A 17958-nucleotide genomic window follows, 5' to 3' on the forward strand; every position below is an offset into this window, starting at 1 on the left:
GTTTAAGTCATCATTTTGTCGGTTTCGAATTTTTTTTAGAAATGGCAGGCCTTCAAAGTTTTCAATTTTTGCCCATTTCGGCGAAAACGTGCCTCACTCACGAATTTTTATCTCGGGAACTATTTGTCCGATTGAGCTACATTTCTTTTTGTTTTATTCGGAAAGGATTGGGCTATTACGAAATAATTTTTTCAACCCCGACGAACAATTTTATAATGTCGAAAAATTTAAACAAATTCTTTTTACCCCCCCTAATTTCACATGGACTACAACATATTTGATTTAGAACAAAATCGACGATGGTGCCTGCAAAAAGTGATCGTTTTGACATGGAATGACTCAAAGGTGAGAAGAAACAATTTTGTTCATCGCGTTATACGAGTCTACCGTAGCATTTGAACGTAGTACATGCTATTCATCGAATAGGATTCAGTATTTGTCGCAATGATTGGGAACTCGTTCAATATTGATGAACGAGCTATCTGTTCCGGTTATAGGAAAAGTTTCATTGTCACATTGTATAAGTTCTATTCAAACGAAAACTTTTACTTTCGCGAACTTTACTTTTTATCTGTCCTCGGCGGAACTTGTAACGCGAGGGCTTAAAAGAGTATCACATTGTGTTAAAACAGTGAATTGTTCAATGAAAACCTTGCTACGCTGAATCGTGGAAGGAAAGAGGCTTACCATTGTCTGTAGCGACGATTTCGAAGGTGTAGTTCGCTTTCGCTTCTCTGTCGAGTGTGCGCTCATCGATTCCCTCGAAGTAGACTAAACCAGTTGTGGGATGGATCCTGAAAAGCTCGCTGCCTTGACCGTGAAGACTGAAGACAAAGTTTTGATTGATACCTTCGTCTTGGTCCGTGGCTGCGATAGGAGTCGACAAATTGACTTTGGTCCCGGGAGGGCTGTTCTCGAGGATTCGTCCTTCGTATAAGGACGACGTGAACACCGGTGGATGATCGTTCTCATCGAGGACAATAACTGTCACCTAAAACATTCAACACGTTTTCAGAAATTTCTTTAAAAACGAATTCAGAACTTTTCACAGAGACAACCAGCTCTCTGCGCACAAAATATCACCCGGTGATTACAGCTTGAATTTTCATCATTGGACGCATTCAAATTTTGAAATAAAATAATTAATAAATAGCTCTCGACAACGCTCCAATTCTGCGAACACGTCGCACGTCCAATCAAAAAATATAGACGAATTTGTTACAACGGGGATAGAGTTCAAACATGAAAGCATATAAAACAAATTTTTAAAAAAACTGGGTCATGGATTTCGAATGGTAAACTTTTGTACACTGTCCGATTTTTGCCGTCTCACAGAATTTGTTTATCGAGTATGCGGGAACAAGAGATTATGAGAAAATATACAAGAATGTGGTCGCTTCAGAATAGAATTATGCAGATTATATAGAAATCGAATTTTCATGCTGCGGAATTTTAGATGCGTGTCTGTAAGTCGAACATGATGGATGGAGGAACGTATATGGCAACAAATTTATGAGGGAAACACGCTACTTCAATATTAGGTTGCGGTATATTAGAGAGAAGTCTCTCTTACTCTGAATTTTCCCATAAATCTCTGACCACGGGAAAAAACATGAGTTTAGGGCGTTTAAGGAGGACCTTTTAAAATATTGCTTGAGCTACCCCAATTTTTGGGTATTCTATAAATTGTAAAAGGCTCAACTGTTGTGCGAGAAAATAGGTTCAGAGAATTTGATGTGCGCAATATAAAAAAGATTACCTGCGTAGAATAAAAATGAACTGGGTTGAAAGAAATGTCTTTTGATTATCGAATTAAAATTGCTTCGAGTACAAAGCATTCGGTCGATTCTGAAAGGGGAAAGAGGCGGGGCCGCCGCGCCGTCTCAATCAATTTGTTTTGAATCGGAAAAGAAAATTCCCCGGAGTGGCGTTGAACGAGTTCGACGCACCCCGGTGTGTCGCGTCGGCTCGGGGCCGAGGGGTTAATTACCGACGACGGGGAAAACTTACTTGGAAAACTCCGACCCCTCGGTGGCTCTCCGCAATTACGGTGATGCTATAATTCTGCCTGGTCTCGCGGTCGAGGCCATGCGGCGCGTACAAAGCGCCGTCCTCCGTGATCGAGATATCGGGGACATCTTGCTGATTGACGATAAAAAACCGGGCGCCGGTTGTGGACGTGCCGGTGGTGCTATTCTGCGGAAGCACTTGCCCGATGTACGTGCCTGGGACGTTCTCCTTCGCGTGGAAGACCAGAGGGGCGGTGGTCGTTCCCCTGCAATCAACGGCCATCGAGTTTTGGATAAGCAAACAGAGAGAACTCCCACGGAGCCGTTCAACTCCTGACCTTTACCGGTCCCGGCCAACCTATCAATTGCTCTCTCCACCTCACCCTCTCCCTCTCTTTCTCTCTCTGTAATAATCGTCTCTTGGCCGGGATCTCCGTTGTTTTCGAACCCGTTTTACAACCCCCCAGCGCCATCAAACCGAACACACCACTTTCTTACCAGTTACCACGCGGTACTCTTCCAGTAAACACGTGTTTTTCCCTCTTTCGCAAGACAGTCGCTCGACGAGACCGTAAATCGGATGAGTACACTTTATACACTCTTCAAAGTGATTCGTTTACACTTGCTTTAAGACGCACAGTGACTTCCATCGATATTCGGACGCTCTTAAAAAAGCGGTAACTTTTTTAATATTGCACCGTACCATTTGAACTTTTGCGAGACGTTGTGAAAAGAAATTTTGTTCGAAATATGCAGTTGGTCGGAATTGTATAGAAAATTTTAAGAAACACATTTTGTACATCTGTGTCGATTATATGCATCGTGAAAGTTTCATCGAAATTGGTTGATATGGGACGAAACGAGAGACATCGAAAGATGTAAGAGTCCTTAGATTCATTGTTATATTAAACGTTTGTAGCTGATTGTAACGTTGACCGAATTTAATGAAATTTTCCGATATTGTGCTTCGTACTAAAAAAACAGATTTGAATGATCACAATGGTCAGTCTTCATCGTATCATGCTCTAACAATGCTGCAGATTACTGTCCATGTTCGTATATAACGTTCGTCGCAATAAATGTTTTGTTGTGCTTCAAAATGTACACATACTATAAATGCATGAAGATCCTACCCGCAACGATTTAATACGACACGGTTGTATTATAACATCGGGGGAAAGATTTTTCGGCAACCAGAGATGTGTGAACCAACATAAAATTCGCCTAAACGATCCCACGAACGTGCGCTATCGTCGGCATCGATCTTAATTCCCCAATTACAAGGAGAAACAATCTGTGCCCCGGGGGTTTCACTCGAACCTCGTTAAAATATACTGCGAGACACCGTTACCGCCGGTAGTTTCACTTACCTCGTGAAAATCCCCCTCTCATCGTTAGGGTCGACCACGTGGATCGAGACGTTGGTGATCAGCATTAGGTCCCTCTCGTCGGTAACGACCGCCTCGAAATCGTACGTGGACTGGTCGAATCGCTCGATCTCTTCGACGACCGTAATCGTTCCTGAGCGTTCCTCCACGGCGAACGGAACTGAAATTCCATCGTGTATGTATGTAGCATGTATTACGTATTAAATGGAAGTCTTTCTATTCATGTTTTTATTCAAAGACTAATGAAAACCGTAACGATCGCAACACCCTTCTAATATCAGAAACAAAATTCTAGTCTCACAGCCTCCAGAAATGAATTTACTCCAAAAGAAGGTTTAACCCCTTGTCCTACAATATCGTGTCTGACTCGTGTTAAAGATTCCAAACATAGTCTAATAAATATATGTGTACTATTTTGTTTTTCTTTAAACCGAAATAAAAATCTAGTTTGATGTTGTTAAGGTACAGCTATTGTAGAATATACAGTAAGGAGCATAACTGATTCCACGCACTTTAAATCGGAACAACTTTTTTATGAATGGGCCAAACGACTTCAATTTCTCTGTAAGGCTAGAAGAATTAGTATAGTAAATGACGTAAAAATTGAAAAACCATAGTAAAAATTGATTTTTACAACCTTTGTAGCTGGTGGTCCAATAACGAAAATTCAAAAGATGCGTCTGAAATTAGAAATTAGTTAATTGGTTTGCGAATTATAAACGATTAAAAGTGGTAATTTGTAGTCTACCATAAAGTGGCAAGTTTTACCATTTTTGATCGTTTATAATTCGTAAACCAATTGACCAATTTCAATGAAATTTTCAGAGCGTATATAATTTATACCAGTCGACAAAACACATTTTTTAAAATTTTAGTTATTGGGCCAGCTAAAAAAGTTGTAAAAATCAATTTTTAGTATTGTTTTTCACAATTCCGATCGAATGCATTTTTCCAACTTATTTATTAGACGTGATTTACTAAACTAATTCTTCTAGCCTTACAGAGAAATTGAAGTCGTTTGGTCCATTGATAAAAAAGTTGTGTTCCGATTTACAGTGCGTGGAATCAGTTATGCTCCTTACTGTGATAGGCATACAATCCTTTTTTAAGAAATTACGAACTACAAGAAAGTTCTAATCACTAAAACCGTAAAATAAATAGCGGAATAGCAGCAACGAAAGTGTCTGAACACTCTCCGCAGAGCGTTTCTGCGGAAATATTTGCTAGTTCAAGGGTGCGGATTGATCCCGCGGAGCAATGTGTCTCACTTAGCCGCGCGCGCGCGTTAATTAATTAATAGCCATTGTAGAGACTCACCTCCGTCTTCGTAGCTGTGCAGAAGATCATAGATCAAATCGTTTGTCTTTACGGCGTCGTTTAAGCGGATTTGACCGACGCTCGTGCCGACTGGCACATTGGCACCGACCCAAAATTCGTAAGGGGCTCCCACGAAGTCTGGTTCCAATGACTCCGGTCCTGCCGTTTGAAATAAGGAGCAATAAAGAGATCCGGTCGCGTTCGCATTTCGAGGAAAGTCGAAATAAATCGAGGCGCCTTTCTGCGTCGCGATCAAAATCATCTCGACAACAATGGAGGGCTTCTACTCCGGTAACACGACGAAACGGGATGCAAGGGAATATTTCAAGTCTTTTATTCTTCGTTTCGGTTGTCTTGGGATACGATTCCCGACGACGTATGGAAAATATCCGTGTTACGTTTGACGGATACCTTGGAGATACGAAATGTACATTTCTGCAGCCGAGAAGTCATATTTCTACGAGCGCACGAGCGTTGAAGAAGATAACATCGCCGATAACCGAAGCATGGAACGTGCGCCTTCGAAGGACAACCGGTTGAACGGTTCGTTACGCTGTTTAATTATTAACTTTCGCCTCGCGAAATGTCGCGCGAATCTGTCGATGCGCGAACAATTCACTTGCGGAATTTATGAATGCAGTAGATCCTGCATCATACATTTTTTGCGTCTGTTAATAACCTACAATTAACCCTTAGTCTTTCTGTATTTAACACATGTTCGCACAAATTCTCAAGACTATAAATTAATATATAATATTAGCGAGTAAAGAATGGACATGTTCAGAGAAATTTTGTAATACTTTTTAGAGGAACATTAACAAATTGTGGAGAGAAATTCTGTAAATGGGTACTCATGCGCACGGTGCATTATACAGGTGTGCCGACTTCCCTCAGAAAACTGTGATAGATGGGTAGTAATTCTCTGGCCGCCGCCAGACAGCGCATGGTCGTAGGTACCGTACGTGTGCGAATGAGATTGTGTGTATTCGGGCGCGCTGCTGAATATACACAAACTCATTCGTACACGTACGGTACCTACGACCATGCGCTGTCTGGCGGCGGCCAGAGAATTACTACCCTTCTATCACAGCACACCTGTATAATGCACCGTGCTCATGGGTACTTAAAAGATTAGAAGATCTACACTATATCCAACGATAGAACAGTACCGTTGCGCGCAGCTTGGAAGATGGTGGGGGCGCAGCGAGCCTATCATCTCTCACTCCACTATCCCCTCCCCACTTTCTTGAACCAATTAGGGCGAAGATGCGCAGCGACAAACGAAAACTGGTCTTCACGCGGTACTGCTCTCTCGTTGGATAGAGTATATCTCACCGTTCGATCTGAAGATGTCAATGGTGACCACAGCCAGGGAGAATCGCCTCTCGCTGGGGTTAGCAGGCTGGTCGGCAGCCTCCACGAAGATGGCGTGCCTCCCTTCAAGAATGGGACTCTCCGCGACGGTAATCATGCCAGTAATCTCGTCCACGTGGAAAGGTGGCGTCCTCGTGGTCGAGTTCCCAGGTTTCTGTAGCCTATACTTGACCATACCGTTGGGCCCAAGATCCTCGTCAACAGCATGAACTTGCCCCAAAACAGTGCCCACCTTATTGTCGCTCCTGGCAACCATCTCGTACAGATTCCCAGGTAGAAAGATAGGATTATTATCATTAGCATCCAGCAAAGTGACCTCAACTTCCACCGAGGACCCATTCAAGTTTCTAGAGTCAACCCCCAAGACAACGCTGGGTTTCCTTTCGATGGCTAACACCTTCATACGAAGATGATCTCGCTTCTCACGATCCAGCACCGATTGATCCTTCACCGTTAGCCAACCGGATTTCGGATCCACTGAAAACGCACCCGAAGGGTCCCTCAATTCATAATCGAACTGTCCGTTCTCCCCTTGGTCTCTGTCGCGCGCGATCACTTGCAAAACACTGAAACCATTAGGCAGGTTCTCCACGATGCTGATGTTGTACAGATCGACCTCGAATTCTGGGAGATTGTCGTTCAGATCCAGCACTTCTACCTCGGCTCTAGCCACCGCTGTTTTTAACGGGTTGTCCACTTGGGACGCGTGGATCTGCAAGGTGAAGGTGTTCGAGGGGAGGTTTTTCTCCGCATCCAGGTCGATCGCTCGTTTCAGGAACAACGTCCCGTTCTTCGGGTCCAGATGAAAGAAGCCACGCTCGTTCCCCGAGATTATGTCGTAACGGACCGGCACGTTGATGTCCATGTCGCAGTCCGTTGCTTGGATTGGCGTGCTGAAGTTAATCTGCGTGAAGATCGGATACTCCTGCGAAACAGACGTGACCTTGAAGATTTTTGCCAGATGAAACGCGTGCGGAGGGTTTCAGGAATTCTGGGCATGTTGACGAGGAAATAATTAATGCTTGCGCTCCTGATGCCGTGTGAAGGCTGGAGTACCATTATTTTCTACAGGATTTTTAAGTAAATTCAATATGTACGTGATAAAACAATTCGCGAAGAAAGGGCAACGAACTGATAGATTGGAACAATAGATTTCATCATTTTCGATTTCTCTGTATTCGCGCTAGTTTCCATTGGCTCGTAAGTATTACTTTTTTTGCACATTTTGTAATACTACTTGTACTATTATTCTTATGCACCACGGTGTGGAAACCTTTGTTTTTCATCAGTTTTCAACATGATTGAACCACGTACTTACCTGTGGGATTAATTTTATTACTTGTACTATTGCTTAAAAAGTTTGTCGACACGGGAATAATATCATATATCTAGATTCTGTTCGAATATGAATCTCGTAAGCCCTCTTAATGTAAACACAAAGTGTTTCCAGCCATTTCATACAAAACCGAGCAGTATTGACGTAGACCTGCGTTAGAACTTAGAAAGTCCGTCACGCTTCAGTTCTGTCGTTAAAGATTTTCTGGTAGCGAAGACCAACATAATTATTTTGCACAAAAACATTCCGTGAATGTCTGCATGGTAAATCTTAGATTTCCAATTGATATTGCAGCTTTCTTTTTTTCTGGTTCGAAATGTAGAGCGGTCATAACGCGATGGAAATATCGTCGAAGAAAACCGCACATTGAACGTTCAGAAAACAATTATACCACAATGAAAATTCAATCTTATTGAAACGCTGTCGGTATAATTCAATATTTTATCAAAAAACTTAGGTTTGTTGTATTAATTTCTGAAATTAATTCATTGAAACATCAAATTACTTTTTCCTTGTCAAATTAGTTCTGGTACAAAACAAATATTCTAAAAGAAATACGTCGGCAGTAATTACGTTCGCAGCGCGGTGTCGAAATACCGTAAACACCTTCTAACGACATAGTTGGAAAATATCATAGTAAATCCGTGCCGAATCAGTGGTAATTAAGCACCGGCAGAGATTAATCTATTACGCAATCGCGAGACGACCACTCTTTGCCGCTTATATCGGGAATACCCGCGGCAATGACCGCGTCAATGTGGATGATCGTTGATGGTACTCGCATATTACGGAACGAACGAACCCGGGAACTTTCTACGCAGTCATCGAGGCGCGTCGCGTCGTTCCCCTCGTTCACGACTTCTCCGCGACATCAATTTTTTATATTCTGTCCTTAGAAATAAATATTTTCCGAAACGTTTTTCAAATCTCGCAGGATCAGAGCAAAAATCAGTGAAAGTCGCCTCTAACACGTTCCCAGCCACGTATCTAAAAATGTGCTGTTTCCTGAAATTATTTTTACGGATAATTAACAAATAAGAATGTATTCTCGAGATGGATGGTCGCCATTGCCGACAAATATTGAACCCTACGAAAAATACAATTCCGACCAATTGGAATTTTTGAAAAAATTTCTTTTCACAACCTGCATTAAACTATTATAATTGCTGTAACTTCCAATATTAAGAAAGTTATCGTCGTTTCTTATTTTAGAGCGTCCGAATATTAATGGAAGTCACTCTGCGCGTCAGCCTAAATTCCTCTAAACAGAAGGCCACGGTAGAAACAGAGTGGGGTTCGTTCGAAATATTTTTCCCGCGGATTTTTCCTAGGAGTGTACGATGCCCACGCGCGACTTTCACAGTCGATTTTCCCCGCTTCTCTCTCTTTCTCTCTCTCTCTTGCTGACAATTCGTCTGGGAAGTTCAATAACGCTTTTTTCTGTGCCATTAAGGGAGTAGTTGGTCGCGACGGGTTTAGTCGTTTGTGTTCCACGCGACGACGCCTGTGATCTAGGCTACGCCACATCGCACTAAAGGCGGTAATGTCAGAGGTTAATACTTTCTTCCGCGGGAACCTTGAGGTATAAATTTCGTTCCGTAGGAAAACATGATCGCGCGATACTGTTCGCAGCAGTGATATTTATCACAGACGGTGCATACAGTACGTTCGACTTTCGAACGATACTCGCCGCGGAGTCGTTCCCTGAAATTTATTCAGCCCGATTACGTTTGAGGATTCGACCGAACCATGCCCAGAATGCTTCTGGCGCGCGTCGAAGCCGCGATTTAACGCATCGAGCGCCGATTTTCCAGCGATTTTCCTGCACCGATCACTTTGGATTTATACGGACTCGTATGGTTAATCTTCCGAGACTCTAACGCTGCTATAATATTTTCTGATGATCTTCGTGCATCGGTCGTATAACTACCTGCTGCGGATTTCTCAGATCGCTCTTGTAAATGTTTTATTACTGGCATTTTACATCCTGATTTCTTACTGGCATTTTTAATGTACCAAGACGACTACAATGTACTGTTCCTTTTTTAAAAATTAAGCTTCTATATTTAAGATTAAAAAAAAATACTGATCGTAAGTAAAAACAGTGAAAAATTCAAATGATGATATTTCTTACTGTTTTTATTTACAACGAGTATCTTTCTTCGAATCTATTAAAATTTAATTAATTAATTGATTTAAAAATATTCTGAAAGTCATATAACTTGTAAACTGTTTTCCAATTAAGAGTTGTCCTCGTCGAATGAATCATTCGAAATATCCAGTACAACTTTTAGTAAGAGATTAGCTCGAATCGAGTTAGAATGATGGATGCACCAATGGTAATTACTTACTTCACGAGCGACAAGTCTCGTGCGGAAGCCCGTATACAGTTTCTAAGCTGCAAGCAATTAATTGAGAGCCATATGTCACGGCAAGATGTCGAAATTGTTCAATTTTAAATTGCAAAGTGATGTAGAACAGCATCTAAGGTTATCACCTATGACCTAATAGATACGTGGAAATCTACGTTAACAGGTTCTGGTACTGTCCTATATGTAGAAAGTCGGATTAATGCGTTCCAGTTTGAATGTGTGAAAATACGCGCGACTTTTCCGGCGATTTCAACTCATCGATTATAAACGTGTCACGGATGTGAAATAACCACTGTACACCTACAACCTCTGTAAACTGGGCTTGCTGGGCTCCTTGCACGAATCAGTCAGAGAATTTATTCCGCCGACAAACATTCGTTGTGACATTAATGATTCTCTTCTGAAATAAGTTCTATCAGACAATTTTAACACTAAACCTACCGAGCACTAAAAGCGATTAACATGTTTTGGTTTTCAAAAATGACGAGGCTCTATTTATTTAGATTTTCTGCAATTTTGTGCAACAATGGATACAGAATTTTATCGAATCAGTTTCTACGTCAGCAACTTCGTAATTTCAATAATTATGAAAAGAAAAATATAAAACCGGTCATTTGACCGGCACTGGTAGGTTTAGTGTTAATTATTTTCTTTTGAAATAACATTCGTTGTGACATTAATCATTCTCTTCTGAAATAAATTCTATCAGACAATTTTAACACTAAACCTACCGAGCACTAAAAGCGATTAACGTGTTTTACTTTTAAAAAATGACGAGGCTCTATTTATTTAGATTTTCTGCAATTTTTGCAACAATGGATACAGAATTGGATACAGAATTTTATCGAATCAATTTCTACGTAAGCAACTTCGTAATTTCAATAATTATGAAATGAAAAATATAAAACCGGTCACTTGACCGGCACTGGTAGGTTGAGTGTTAATTATTTTCCTTTGAAATCACTTCTGTCGGACAATTTCTATTTTTCCTGTTCCAGGAGGAGACTTTTACAAGAAATTTTTCTTTGCATCTTTATTATCTTCAACAACGAGAGCAAGAATATTAAAAACGCGTAAAATCAGATATTTACCGGCATAGGGTAGAACTCGTGGATCTTCGCCTTGTACACATCGCGCGAGAACTTCGGATCGAGATCGTCATTGTCGACGATCGTGATTTTGACGGTGGTGTTCGTGGTCCTGGAAGGAACGCCGCGGTCCTGTAACATACGAGGCAGATGAGTTGACAATGAGGCCGGTCGTAACGAGAAATAATCGTGGTAATATCGACGTCGGAGGACTTTCACCTACGGTTTTCTACGATGTTCTAGCCCGCGGTGCATGTGTAACATCGTCTACTCACCGTGGCCGCGATGACCAGCGTGAACTCGCGATCACCGTTGTCGTAGTCCACCGGTTTACGGAGTATGAGAGCGGTTCTGTGGCCGGATTCTAGTGAAAATTTCCCCTGCTCGTTGCCTTTCACTATCGCATAGTGCACGTCGCTGTTCGGCGTGTTCGGCTTGTCACCGTCCACCGCGTGAATCCCACGAAATATCGTCACACCTGCGATTAGACACACGAATTTTGGTGCAACGTAACCAATATTGCAATTTCCAAGGAGCCAATTGGCCGTGCAACGTTCCGGTCGATTCGGTTGCACGACGAAACAATCGGACAGGTTTCTTAGGGATTTTCTTCTGCTCGATTATGTTACAGATCGATCGTGTGTTCTAGTTAGAGATTTTTGTTCAAGAAAAACGATAAAGGATTTGGAAATGATTAGGATTGTGGCAAGCCGTTGGCAAAATGTGAAGAAATGATCGTGATTTCTTATGAATAATCATGTTACAGTTCGATCGATTCGAGGTAATTGGAGGATTACATGTTTGTGTTAAAGTTAGAGATTTTTGTTAAGGAAAAACGAGACGAAGGTTTTGGAAATGATTAGGGTTGTAACGAGTCGTTGGACAAAATGTGAAGAAATGATCGTGATTTCTTATGAATAATCATGTTACAGTTCGATCGATTCGAGGTAATTGGAGGATTACATGATTGTGTTAAAGTTAGAGATTTTTGTTAAGGAAAAACGAGACGAAGGTTTTGGAAATGATTAGGGTTGTAACGAGTCATTGGACAAAATGTGAAGAAATGATCGTGATTTCTTATAAATAATCAGGTTTTCGATCGATTCGAGATAATTCGAGGATTATGATTGTGTTAAAGTTATGGACTTTTGTTAAGGAAAAACGACGTAGAATTTGGAAATGATTAGGGTTGTGACGAGTCATTGGACAAAATGTGAAGAAATGATCGTGATTTCTTATGAATAATCGTGTTACAGTCCGATCGATTCGATCGTGTTAGAGTTGGAGATTTTTGTGAAGGAAAAACGACGATGAATTTGGAAATGACAGTGTTTGTGAGAAGTAATTGGTCAGAAAGTGTCTGTTCTATACGTGGACAATCAATTGTTTAACGAGGTTTAAAATCTTGCTTTGCGATTCCTTTGTATAGCCGCATTGATACAATAGTATCTAAAATTGATGAACTTTGGACAGCTATATTCGTTCTAAAGATAAATGTTTGTCCAACTAATATATTTATGATTCTCCGTGGAGACTTAGAAAAGTAAAACAAAGTGTTGCTTCGTCACGTACATCAGAACAATGATAATGTTTTGCAAATTTTTCACATGATTACGAGCACAATGGGTTCAAACGATGATTAATACCTTGCCAAGCAGATAGAAATTCATTTTTCTTGGAAATAAAGCATCTCGAAGCACAGTTCAGCGTAAAACTAGTTCGTATGCGGTATATATCTCACCAACTGGCGTAAGCTCGTCCACGGTTACGTGATAAGGCGCATCGACAAATTGCGGAGCATGATCGTTTATGTCCTCCACGTAGACCGTCACTGACAGGTGCGATGTCACCTACAAGCATAAGTATTAGTATATTAGATGTGCTGCGTGCTTCGAAAATATAGTACCCCGGAGAACCGTCTGATCCCGCAGACAATTCCCACGGGAATTACAGGGAATTCCATGTTCCACAACTCCGTTCGGATGAAGCGTGACATAATTAAAATCTGCCGAAATCGACCACGGATTTTTATACAAAATAAAAATTCAAACAAATACATTCAGCTTTCTACAGATCTTTTCCTAGAAAGAAAACGAAAGCTTTCATCATTTTTACCAGAGAAAATGAACGTGGCCGAAATTTTTATTTTAATTCATGTCCAAGACAAATAACGTTTAAGAAAGATTTCAAACACTTCCGAATGTGCTATAAAAAAAATAACACGTTGCATAGCCGGGATTATAATGGTGTCGTCAATTATAAACACAACTCGCTGCGGTGAACACCTGGGAAGGATGGAAATGCAAATAAAGTGAAGGAAAATATAAAAACAAATTGGAACGGTAGACACGGTAAAAGAAGAAAGCTGCGGGGACATATAACCGGAGAAAATATTTCCGGAATAAAAAGAGAAAATATACAATTTTCAGCATCTTTTAAGCCACTGTTTCCTGCTACACACCTCGCTAATGACCTCACGTAACGTTCCCGTGACAATAAGCGTGTACGTGCAGGACGTTTCAGTTTCGTTTAAATATAGTCGGTGTTAGAAACTGCAGCCTAGCGTGAGCGAGTTAATGACATTTTTTTTTTGCATTACTGATTACCGCGAGTGTTTCGCGCAGAATTTACCCGTACACTTTCTCTGAATCGTTATTTCATCGTTATTTCATTTATTTCCTCAAATAAATGCTTTTCCCCTAATTCGTCCGAATATTCATGGAAGTCACTGTATGCGGTGGCGTTTTATATGTATGTTCCAACTATTTTCTCCCGATAATCTCGTTCGCCTCTTTCTCAGAATTTTATCAATAATTTTATCAATAAAAATGAAAGTAGAAAATCAGACGACCTATCGCGGAGAAAGTGTGAGATCGTTGCACATGAATCATATTAAACGAAATGTCACCTAACATTTGCTTCGGCAAGAATATTAAGTAATCTAGCTGCAATTCTATAAAAAGGGAATTACGTGGTTGCCAGCAGCGTGATCAAGATAATCAAGATCAAGTATCGAAACATAATAATTAGACTGCGGATTTGATGCATTTATGGCAAAAATGGGTACGCACAATTTAAAACAGTGGACGTTAATAAAATAATTAAAATAAGAAAGAAAAGTTTCATATTTTTTTGGCTCCTGTGTCTTGCAAACATTGTTTATCTTGCATAAAGATCCGCGGTCTAATAATAATCGATATTGAAATGATGACGATCAAGATTTGAAGACAAAACGCTAGCACGAAATAAAATGAAGGAAATTGATGCACCGCGGGCATAAAAGATGAAAGGTTGAAACAATATTCGTAGAACAGGCTCGAAAACTTTCCGCGACTTTATGATGTCCTTTCCAGAAACCCTGTTTGCATAGCTCAGTATACAGGATTGATTTTAATATTTCTCTGGTTCCCGCACCTCCATTCTCTCAGTTATCCTCTTCCCTTCTGTTCATCTCCCTCTCTTCAACATTTAATATCACCGACGAGACGGGGACGCATAACAGTCTCACTTCAGATTTATCCTCCGGGATTGTATTAACGCAAGAAAACTCCGTCCACAGTTCTGCAGTTTTTATTGCGTACTTTCGTGAAACCGCGCGGTCCATTTGCTGAAAGCCTGTTCTCCGGGGCCAGGCCGAGGCAATTATTACAACTGCAACGCGTGGAATCCTTGCATCTGAATTCCATTTGAAATCAGCTACAGGATACTTCGAGAATCTCTGACAGTAGCTGTTCACCTTGTAATTACTGGACAGCGGATTTGATGCATTTATGACAAAAATCGGTAGGTGCAATTTAAAACTGAAGAGTTTTAATATTATGAAAGGGGAAATTTTGATTTCACTCCAGTTTGTTAGGATTCAGGTCGAAAATTTTTCTTTTGCATGAAGATCCGCTGTCTAGTAATTACTATAACTGATGAACAGAGATGTTTAAACGCGGCTAATATAATTAGGCGTCATCGAGAAGTTCAGCGGTGATTTCAATGCCGGGTTTCCGTGTCCGGTATGTGCATAATTACAAACTATAACGGTGGAGTGATCGCGTATAATTTTTGTAAGTATGGAAAGTAGCGGTTCCAAGCGGCTCGTTCTCTTGGAAGCACCATTAAAAATTTTGAAACACACACACGTCGTTCCGCTGGCTGGCGCAAAAGTTCCCAAACCTATTCCACTTTTCCTCCAGAGATCTGGTTCTTTCCCCGTGCGAGCCGCGATAATTGGAGCGTGTAGGTACCGGTCGCGATACAGTCGAGCCTACGCTACCGGTTTTATAGTTCTGTAACGCGTTAATCAGCGTTTATGCAACTATTTCGAAGGAATGCCGCGGATCGACAAGACCGTTACGGCGCCGATCGCGATTTTTATTCGCCGACGAAAAGGACGTCATTGCGCTTTGGCTCGTGCCGCTGTCGGACAGTGGTCCGAAAACCGACAAAACGCGGAAGAAAATCAATGAATAAAAAATCCCACTCAAAAATGTTTAGTCCAAATGTTTTGCCCGACTTGAAAGTCAATTTTGAAGTGGAATCTGATAAGAGTGAACACACAAAAATTATTCTTATAATTAGACAGCGGATCTATACGCAAAGTTAAAATTTTCCACTCGAATTCCAACGAACCGGAGCGACATAGAAATTTATTTTCTCTCCTAATGTGTTCAATTCGCTAATGTTTTTAATGTCTTCATGTACTCATTTTTCTCATGAACGCAGAAAATCCGTTGTCTACTTATAACAAACTTTGTCTCGACTTGAATGAACGTTGACGCAACGGTCCGAAAACCGACAAGACGCGGAAGAAAATCAATGAATAAAAAATCCCACATCGTAGTCAAAATGTTTTGCCCCACTTGAAAGTGAATTTTTAAGTGGAATCTGATAAGAGTGAACACACAAAAATTATTCTTATAATTAGACAGCGGATCTATACGCAAAGTAAAAATTTCCCACTCGAATTCCAACGAACCGGAGCAAGATAGAAAATTTTCTCTCCTAACGTGTTCAATTCGCTAATGTTTTTAATATCTTAATGTACACCTACCCATTTTTCTCATAAACGCAGAAAATCCGTTGTCTACTTATAACAAACTTTGTCTCGACTTGAATGAACGTTGACGCAACAGTCAACGCGGTAAAAACTTGCTGAACCCCTTCGGACAGCAAGAAATCCTTGTTTTAGACGTATCGCGGACAAATCTATTAAATTATATGTTGTTTTGATCTGAAGTGACGTTTCTGAACATGTGATAAATCCGCTGGACTCCACGGGTGTCCAAAGAACACGTTCCAAGCACTTCACGGACGAATCAGTATTCATTATCTATCCCGTTAAGGCAGATGGCACGCGGCGGTATCGCGAATTAATAAAATCGACGAGCAAATCGATCACGCGCTAGATCTACTTTCTATAATTTACCAAGGAGTCGCTGCCGTCGTTGTAGTCGCAGACCACGCGGAACTTGAGCAGATTTCTAGGTGACTCCGTATCCACGAGATCCTCCAAGGACTGGGCCAGCACCAGAGATACGTGCGTCTTGTTCGTTTGTTTGTAGGCGAAGAAACGAGCATCCTCGTCCTGCAACAGTTACAACTCGGTTACGCTATGTCATATGGGCAACGGTACCGCAGGATACTTTAGAACGATCATTTTGCCCGAGGTTCATTTATGGTCGCTGTTCAACGGTAAACACGGTACTCCTCGGGAATTGTTTTCTACGCTAGAAACACTTTTTTCTCGGAACAGCGAGGTTCCTTTTCTCGAACTGCAATACGTGCACCGACGACTAAACGATTTCTAACAGCTGGCCAGTCGGCGCGAAGTCGTCCACGATTTTCTTCCGGTCCGGAGCTAACGCTTTTGGAATTATCACGGAGAGAAATATAACTAAACTGCAAAATCAAAATTGTTCACAGCTGTTGATGTACTACAATAGCAGCCATTCGAAGTTAACATTTGTTTGAATTTTTCTGCTCGAAACTGCAGCTGATCATTTCAATTAAACGTCTAGGCAGCTTCTGCATAATTGATTGCGTTTCCCTGATAATATTTAATGAGTTTCCGAATCAGGCGATAAATTATTTACAAACGGTAATCGACTTCCCTCGTGAAAATAGTCCGGATCTCAATCTATGTTAAACTTAATTCATAACGACATTTATTACGATAATGCTCATGGTTATTCATCGGAATTTTCATTTCAGTTAATTGGTCAGACACAGTTGATTCCCACTTATCCGGATAAGTGTCTTGTAAACGCTTATTAACTACAGTATTATGCAGTCTGTACTATTTACGCAGCCGTTTTTTTCTTTTTCTTTTCATTGTGAAATAGTTCTCATTTGCCACAAGATCTCGCATACTTTCGCGCACGCGATCATCTCGATGTTACGTCACTTTCGGTGAAGCGGACACGAAAGATTTAACTTCCGAATCCTCTAAACCATAACACGACACTGTCTTCACTTTCTCCGATGGTGTAATCAGACACACGAAATCTGTTAATTAAGTTAATTAAATGCGAATCGTGTTAACGGTGCGGCATCCTTTTCAACGATTATGCGGCCAGATCTCCAAGTGATTGTTCACTCGGAATATTTAATAATTGCTCGACAAATTAGGAGAACGAGAATCGCATGATCTTGAAATCGCACACAGGAATTTAGCTAATTACACACGTGGAAGGTTACGCTGCTTAATTAATGCGTAGAAAGGCGAGTACGTCACTGTTGTATGTTTAACGAGTACTTACTCTGTCGACTGGCATAATCGAGATGTGATTTCTTGGATGGGCCTCCAGCGACAGGATCTCTGTTCCCTTCGCGAGGTTCTCTGGTACCCTCACGAACTTTAGGTACTCTCCTACAGGATAGAATTGACATCCTGTAACAATATCATGAAAAACACGTCGTTCAATTTATCCAATGCATCAAATGTCGGTTTTAATCTTATTAACACTAGGTTTACGGAGCTCCAGGAATAATTGTTTTATAGTATTTTATAAACGTAACAAGAATGTGTCTATCCAATTATTTCCCAATATTATTGGGTTGGCAAAAACGTTTCATTTAACACTA

General features: G+C 40.9%; 1 protein-coding gene across 3 annotated transcripts in view; it reads right to left on the reverse strand.

The window, feature by feature from the left end:
- Cad89d (cadherin 89D) overlaps positions 1 to 17958 on the reverse strand; it is a 73418-nt gene that overhangs the window by 11704 nt on the left and 43756 nt on the right. For all 3 annotated transcript variants that reach the window (XM_076444797.1, XM_076444795.1, XM_076444796.1), the window contains exons 3-12: positions 17634 to 17764; positions 16301 to 16459; positions 12626 to 12734; positions 11160 to 11362; positions 10888 to 11016; positions 6050 to 7013; positions 4715 to 4873; positions 3380 to 3557; positions 2011 to 2275; positions 688 to 991 (exon numbers count right to left, since the gene is read on the reverse strand). In XM_076444797.1, coding sequence (XP_076300912.1) covers positions 688 to 991; positions 2011 to 2275; positions 3380 to 3557; positions 4715 to 4873; positions 6050 to 7013; positions 10888 to 11016; positions 11160 to 11362; positions 12626 to 12734; positions 16301 to 16459; positions 17634 to 17764 — 2601 coding nt within the window. The remainder of the gene's footprint in view (positions 1 to 687; positions 992 to 2010; positions 2276 to 3379; positions 3558 to 4714; positions 4874 to 6049; positions 7014 to 10887; positions 11017 to 11159; positions 11363 to 12625; positions 12735 to 16300; positions 16460 to 17633; positions 17765 to 17958) is intronic.

Source organism: Lasioglossum baleicum, unplaced genomic scaffold, assembly GCF_051020765.1.
Source record: "Lasioglossum baleicum unplaced genomic scaffold, iyLasBale1 scaffold0021, whole genome shotgun sequence".
Classification (NCBI taxonomy): domain Eukaryota; kingdom Metazoa; phylum Arthropoda; class Insecta; order Hymenoptera; family Halictidae; genus Lasioglossum; species Lasioglossum baleicum.